Source organism: Otolemur garnettii, unplaced genomic scaffold (genome assembly GCF_000181295.1).
Source record: "Otolemur garnettii isolate 467f Iridium unplaced genomic scaffold, OtoGar3 scaffold00100, whole genome shotgun sequence".
Classification (NCBI taxonomy): Eukaryota; Metazoa; Chordata; class Mammalia; order Primates; family Galagidae; genus Otolemur; species Otolemur garnettii.
The window spans coordinates 3843704-3851775 of NW_003852495.1; the positions used below are offsets into that span (position 1 = coordinate 3843704).

Genomic DNA, 8072 nt, shown 5'->3' on the forward strand with positions numbered 1-8072 from the left:
ACGGCCTTTTTGGAAAGAAGTTTGGAGAACACTCAAGGAACTAAAAGTAGACCTACTGTTTGATCCTGCAATTCCTCTACTAGGTATATACCCAGATGATCAAAAATTATTTTACAACAAAGACATTTGCACCAGAATGTTTACTGCATCCCAATTCATTATAGCCAAGACATGGAACCAGCCCAAGTGCCCATCAACCCATGAATAGATTAATAAATTGTGGTATATGTATACCATGGAATACTATGCAGCCATAAAAAGATGGAGACTTCACATCTTTTATGTTTACCTGGATGGAGGTGGAACATATTCTTCTTAGTAAAGTATCCCAAGAATGGGGAAAAAAGTATCCAATGTACTCAATACTACTATGAAATCAACATATAACCACCTACACAATCATACGAATAGCAAAACATAACTATAGTCCATAAAGTAGAAGGGAAGAGGCGAGAGAGTGGTAGGAAGAGGAGATATGGGAGAAGGGAGGGCATCTGGGGGGACCTCACCTAATGTGCATGATGCAATGGTACATTTCAAAACTATTAAGAAATGAGTATAATTGTGATGAATGTGTTACTTGGTTCAATGTAAACATCTCACATTGTCTACTGAAGCAGTACCCTGAACCCCATAAACGCATCAATGTACAGTTATAATTTAATAAAAAATAATTAATTATTAAAAAAAAATTTGGATTCAGGACTTTGCAATTTAAGGACCTGGAAGGACATGTGTGGCCTTAAGGCCTCAGGTTCCCCACCCCTGCTTTAAGAGTTGGAGAGAGATGTGAATCTGATCTGAGTCATGTGGTTTCACTTCTTACTCCTCAGATTATAGATTAGCTTGCTTTCTACATTTCTTGTTTTGTACAATGACTAGAGAGAATTTGACGTCAGGGAGAAAAGCCTCCTGCCTTCTTAATTCATGACCTTTGTTATAAATTAACTTCTCTTTTGTTTTCCAGCATTGCTTAAACCAGATGACAGAAAACCCATAACTATTACACCCTCTGTAGTTAATAAAAATGTTAAATGTGCCATTCCCCCTGCCCCTCTCCCCAAAAGTATCTTCATATAGAGAATTATTCTTGAATCATGTGAATTTTGAACCATGAAGTCTTCAGGAAAGCATAAAAAGAAACTACCTGAAATTCTAATGAATATAAATTACTCAAAATAGCCACTAACAAGGCAGAAAAGCAATGACATATTTTAGGAGCTTACAAGTGGACATAATTGCAAATGCATTTAACTTACTATCAGTATGAGTTATACTTAGAAATAATAAAGACTTCTCATCCTCAAATCAATTATTTTTTGCCATTTGTAACTATTTTATAATGTGTCTTCTTTTATGCAGCCCCAACTATATATTCCAGCTGTTACATCTTCAAAGGAAAGTTTGTTTTATAATGCAGCTTTCTGCGTCTCAACTTCATATGCTTTGACCTACAATGTGCTTAACAAATTAATCTGAACCTTACAGCCATGCAACAGTCAAGACATGTACACTCTTCTTATTATAAACATTCCAGTAAATTAGCAACTTTTTCAGTTTTCATGGACCAGGTACATGATTTGTCAGCACACCTTAAACTACTCTGCAATTCATATTATTGTATACCAAATGAGCCAGTAGTTCATGTAAAGTTTTTCAGCATAATATAAATTAGGTCTTAATGTCATCCCCAAAAGGTCTTTCTAAAAGAGGTAATAAAGCATAAGCTTTTCTGCTCCTTTTTCCTCCCAAAGGGGAGAAACCATATAAAATGAAACTAATCACACAAGATAGTAATGTCAACTTCTTTAAACAGACATCAACAGATTAATAATGTAATAGTGCTGTACCTGTAGTAAAAAAAAAAAGATTTGATAAAAAATTTTAACTACTGAATGAAATTTAAATTTAAAAACTGTAAATGTTGTTAATGACTACTGAAAAACCTCATGGTTTTAAAAACAACAGAATTCTTAGCCGGGTGTTGTGGCAGGCACCTATAGTCCCAGCTACTTGGGAGGCTAAGGCAAGAGAATTGCTTAAGCCCAAGAGTTTCAGGTTGCTGTGAGCTGTGATGCCACAGCACCCTACCCAGGGTGACAGCTTGAGACTCAAAACAAACAAACAAACAAAAACCCAGAATTCTGATCATTCATGCACTTTCTTGAATATTCCTTTGAGGATACTACCATAAACAATCTGTGCCAGTAGCTCCATGGAAATATCACTTAAAATATCAACGTTAGTTATTTCCTCAAATACTGAAAATACAGAAATACTAATCCCACTATTTACTTTACATGTATATATGTACGTCAATTCACATTAGTCCCAACTTCGCTCATGCACAGTATAAATCAAAAATGAAAATGACACAATAGTTATTTCTTTAGACACAAATGAAGCAAAAAGAAAATGTAAGAGAAGAAAAAGGTTCTGAATTCCCCCCAATTTAGTATCATTTGACATAACAATACATCCATCTTAGATCATTGTTCTTTTTAGTATAGTAGCTAAACAAAGTTTGAACTAGTTGAAAATTAACTCAGAAAAACAGGAAATGACCAAATATATCTAAAAATAAATATTTAATTCTCCAGATACAGAAAAGTAAGCAAAAATGCTTGATATTCTTCATAAAATACCATTGTGAAAGCAATTTTTGTAGTGAAAAATAACATTTAAAAAAATATGAATTGGGTGGCACCTGTGGCTCAAAAGGGTAGGGCGCTGGCCCCATATGGTGGAGGTGGTGGGTTCAAACTCAGCCCCGTCCAAAAGCTGCAAAAAGAAAAATATATGAATCTATAGAGTATTTTTTAAAGTCTAGATATGGCAATAAAAGACAAAGAACAAGAATGGTGGAATGGGATTTTAGGCAAATGGCAAAACTGCCTTTCCAGATAGAATTCAAATTGAAAGTGAGTGACAGCAGGACACAGGAAAGTTGTAAGGGTACAAAAAGGATTCTGATGAGACAACAGAATAGAGCCTAGGACTTAAACAGAAATATTTATAAGCAGGAGGACTCCATATAAATTGATTATTTCATATAGTTTATTTATTTTAAATGAGCAACCCCCCCCCCATTCAATATTAGTATCAAGTACTTTTACACTTCAGGATTATCCCCAGAGTCCTGCTTCTGCTATCTGTCCTCCTTGACTGTGCCTTAGAACATGCCTTCTAACATAAATCCCCCTTTTTTTTTAGAGACAGAGTCTCACTCTGTCACCCTGGGTAGAGGGACATGGTATCACAGCAACCCCTAGCGCTTGGGCTTAGGCAATTCTCTTGCCTCAGCCTCCTGAGTAGCTTGGACTACAGGTGCCCTCCACAACGCCTGGCTATTTTTCTATTGCAGTGTGGCGGGGGCCGGGTTCGAACCCATCACCCTCGGTATATGGGGCCAGCGCCCTACTCACTGAGCCACAGGCGCCACCCTTGCAATCTTCTTGTTTCTGTACTTTATGAACTATCCATGCTCCCTGGCCCAATTCACTACATCTACATCTAAAGCCTTTTAATATCCAACACAAACTTAGATGCTTTCTCTTCTGTGAAAAACCTTGTACACAGTCTTCCAGTGAAATTATAGCACTAATACATTAAAACTGTACATTATATTCCTCTTTTCCCTACTGTGTTATAAAGACGAAGACACAAGGTCTGACTTATCTCTAATTCTCTCTCACCTCTACCAAGCATCTAGATATATCTGATCAGAGTAGTCTAGATATATCTGGCACAGAGTAGTCATTCAATAAATGATTTGCTAAATAAACATCACATTTAACAACAAAATACATGATTTATACTTTTAATATCAATATTTCCTTTCAGAGAACAACTATTAGGTCACACATATGAATGTAGCCATAGCAAAACAAATTGCTATTATGAGTGAAAACAACACAGATGTTTCTTCTCAAATTCTACAATTTGTCTAAAACTGTGTATTGCCAAATAAAGGTTTAGCCTTTCTGTCATAATAAGGCAAGAAGGTTTATAGGATAAAGTGTATTCTGCCTGGTAGGCTTGTGATATGTTCAAGAGGTGTTCAATTCATTCTGAATAAGTGAATCTAGGAAAACCAGAGGCAGAAGATAAATTTCAAAAATTCATTTTTGTAAAGAGTTTCAAATTTCTCCCCCCAATTTTTTTTTTTAAAAATGGAGAATAAAACTGAGTGTGTTTCAACTATCCTTCTATTTTCTCTGCTGACTGGCTAGAGAACATACAAATGAGTAAAAAAGAAAAGGCAATGAGAAAGAAATCCAATGACTGGCTCGGTGCCTGTGGCTCAACTGGCTAAGGCGCCAGCCACATACACCTAAGGTGGCAGGTTCGAATCCAGCCCGAACCCACCAAACAACAATGACGGCTGCAACCAAAAAATAGCCAGGCGTTGTGGTGGGCACCTGTGGTCCCAGCTACTTGGGAGGCTGAGGTAGGAGTTGAGCCCAGGAGTTGGAGGTTTCTGTGAGCTGTGATGCCATGGCACTCTACCCAGGGGGACAGCTTGAGGCCCTGTCTCAAAAAAAAAAAAAAAAAAGAAAAAGAAAAGAAATCCAATGACTTAAGACATCCCACATGCTGTATATCAACCTGTGAGCAATTAGAGAACTAGAACTAAAAGTAGGCAACATATAAAATATCTTTAGAACATTTTTATTCCAAAAAACCATTTGGTCCTTAACAGAATGACTTAGTTTATCCAGAAATCTCACTAATTATATTCAAAATGACTTATTTCTATACACAGGTTTTAATTGTACTTGTAAAATCACATTACCTGGTGTGCAGAATAAAAAGACTAAGAAACAAATATAACTACTATCATAAATTAACACAGTTTTGGGCAGTGCCTGTGGCTCAAAGGAGTAGGGCACCAGCCCCACATACCAGGGGTGGGGGGATGAAGCGCAGCCCTAGCCAAAAAAACAAAAAACAAAAAACAAAAAAACCCTGGAAAAAAGAAAAGAATAAATTAACACATTTTTTTACATAATGAAAATAAAATCAGCTAAAATTGTTGATTAAAAAAGCATGCCACTATAATTAATTTTTGGACTAACAAATTATTAACAGAAGTGTAAATTCCCAAGAAAGCAAATTAAATCAAAATAACTGAATACAGACTACCAAACAACAAAACCCTAAATAGCTTTTTTGCATTAGCTAGACTAATTTTGTCTTTCCAGTCAATTTTATGAGGCAGAAAATGCATCTGTGAGGTCCATATGCTTTGTTCTCAACAGTAAGGAAAGCAATTTCTACTACGGCAGATATTAAAACAGCTTCAGTAATTTTGAGCAAATTAAAAATAACTGGGAATTAGTACTGTATTGCTCCAAAATGATTTTATTTGAGCCAAACTCTTCAATGCAGTACAAAACTAAAGTGACCTACTTCAATCTATTGGGAGTTTCCTAATTATTAAACCATAAAAAAATGAAGGAGGATTCTAATAGCTGTATTTTCACATATTCCAACATTATCTGCTTAGAAATGAACAGAGACAAGAGTAATATGTTAACATCGTCTCCTTCAATAGCATCAGTAATCAAATGTTTCCTTTCCCTTATCCATTGAGGAAAAACCAAACAAATGAAATCCTAATTTCCTAGAATTTTGCCCATGTGAAAGGATGCTCTTCAGCAATGTAAACCTTAGTTTTAAAATCTAAAAAATAGCAGCATAATCAAATAATATACTGCCTCCATAACGATCTGTATAGAGAATCAATCCCTATTTGCATCCTTCATCCCAAAGAAAAAAATTTGCTATGGTTTAAAAGTACACTAGAAATGTATTTTATCAATACGTATTACAGTACCTACACATTTTATGGGAGCTATCATTATAATAGATGTTTCATAATTAAGAGATAACATTTAGAAATGAAGAAATCCTTTAGAAGAAATTTATTTGGAGAGTTGTGTGATTTGCCACCACCTCTTTTTACAGCTGGTCATGAATGAAATTCTAGATTCTACTACGCTGAACCGACGAAGCAATTGATTGAAAACATTTATAATGGAAAGGAAGAGGTGGGGGCGGAGAAGAGAAAAGGGCCAAGTCAATTCCAAACACAGTGAGAAAACAAAAACAGCACCATGAAATAGATGTTAAATGCAACTGGCAGGAGGCCCCGCCGACCGGCGTCACGCACAAACACAGGTATTCATACACACGCACGCACGACCCATGCCCTACAAAACAGCAGGATCCGCAAAATCTATGCAGGAAGGGGAATAAATAATTTTCAATTTACTCTCCCTCCAGGTTACACGTTCGCCTAGAGGGAAAACCCTGATGTCTCTTAAACAGCCTTGGGAAGTATAGACAACAGACACTCAGTTCCTTTCCAGAATTGCTACATCGAACTAGCAAATCTCCCGGCACGCGAGAAAGGATCCAGGCGCGTGGGAAGCGAAAGAGGGTCCCGGCGCACCTGTTAGGGCAGGAGCGCAGGAAGGACGGGCTGCGGGTTTAGGAAGTAGGGCTGAGGCTGCCCCTCGGGATAAGGGCGGCCGGGCAGGTCCAAGAAGAAGAGCTGCGTTCACGATTTGGGGCCAGGGAAGATGTTCGGGAAAACCTTCTAACAAACCCCCCATCTCAAAGAGAGGACACAAAGGGCAGGTGGGGAGGATGGGGGGGTCCCGGGGGTCTCCACGGCGGAGAAAACACAGGTGAGAACGGGACAGGGGCAGGAGAGGCGCGGAGAGCCCAGGCAGGGCGAACCCACAGAAGGACCAGGAGCTGAAGTATGGTAGCGCACAGTTGAGGAGAGGGCGGAACCTTACCTGATACTCCGGGTACTCAAACATGTAGCTCATACTGCACTTGTTCTCTTCAAAGCCGAAAAAGACATCCCACAGTCCGAGGGTCGCCATAAAGACCATGGAGACATAAAACGCCAAGTTCCAAAGACTGACTGAGTGGAGAAACATGGTGCCGCCACCACCGCCGCCGCCTCTGCCGCGGGGCACTGAGCCCAGACTGAGCGAGCCCGAGAGCGCCCGGCCACCCGCGCCGGAGCGGAGCCCGAGCAGCGCGCGCCTGCGTGGACACCCGGCCAGCCCGCGCGCCCGCCGCGCAGTGCGCCTGCGCGCAGCCGATCCCGGGGTCTCCTGCCTGGCGTCTCCCAGAGCCGAGGAAAGAGGCGGCGTTTGCAGCCAGAGCGCGAATCTGAGGGGGAAAAAGAAAAGGAGAAAGCTGGATGGGCTGGGCTGGACAGTGAGGGGCGGGGGAGAAGGAGGAGAAGGTGAAAAGAGAGAAAAGTGGGATGGAAGGGCGAGGAACGGCAGGAGGAAGGGAAAACAGGGGAGCCGGGAAGAGGAATCGCGAGGGGGATGGGCGGAGCGCGGGAGCCGGGAGTGGAGCTGGGAGAAAGGGCTCGTCAGGCGGGATGTTTATCTCGGGAAGCGGATAGAGATGAGAGGAGAGGACGGCCGCGAGCGGACCTGGCGAGGGGAGGCGGGACTTCAAAGCCCAGCGGTCATCAGCTGTCAGATTGCAAACACCTCTCCCGGCAGCAGTTTAAAAGCCCGTCCAGTTCAATTTAGAACCGCCTCGGGCCTCCGCGTTTCTGTGGTCCCAGCAGTAATGGAGCGCGTTCGCAGCTCTGGGGGCCGGTTAGTCTGAGGAGCGGACGCCGGGCTTTCCCCTCTTAGACCGCCAACTTGGGCCGCGTGTAGGGAACAGCGGCTTAAAAGCGTCCACTCCTTAAAACGCACGCGGGCCGAAGAGATTCTGCTCTTGGTATAAAGTGAAAATCTGGATCAGGAAAGGTCCTTAAAAAACGAAACTAAAATGTCCATTAGCACTGATGTCCCCAACAGGTATCAGTTTGACACAGACGTGCCTTGCTCCCTAGAACCTCCAGCTCTTGGGGAATTGGTTGTGTTAGGCCACAGGGCAGTAAGGAGGCCCTAAAACAATGAAAACATTCTACCCGCATATCAGACTCTTGCACCTGGAGGCAACACCCTACCCTCTCCCTACTCCCTCATACCCGCGCTAAAAATAACCGTCGCAAAAAAAGTCCCCAGAGCAAAACTGCCCAG

General features: G+C 41.1%; 1 protein-coding gene across 1 annotated transcript in view; it reads right to left on the bottom strand.

Moving 5' to 3' along the window:
* The window catches only part of PGAP1 (post-GPI attachment to proteins 1), a 79195-nt gene extending 72239 nt beyond the window's left edge, over window positions 1-6956 (bottom strand). The window contains exon 1 of the mRNA XM_003796075.3: window positions 6810-6956. Coding sequence (XP_003796123.1) covers window positions 6810-6956 — 147 coding nt within the window. The remainder of the gene's footprint in view (window positions 1-6809) is intronic.
* Window positions 6957-8072: the final 1116 nt, after the last annotated feature.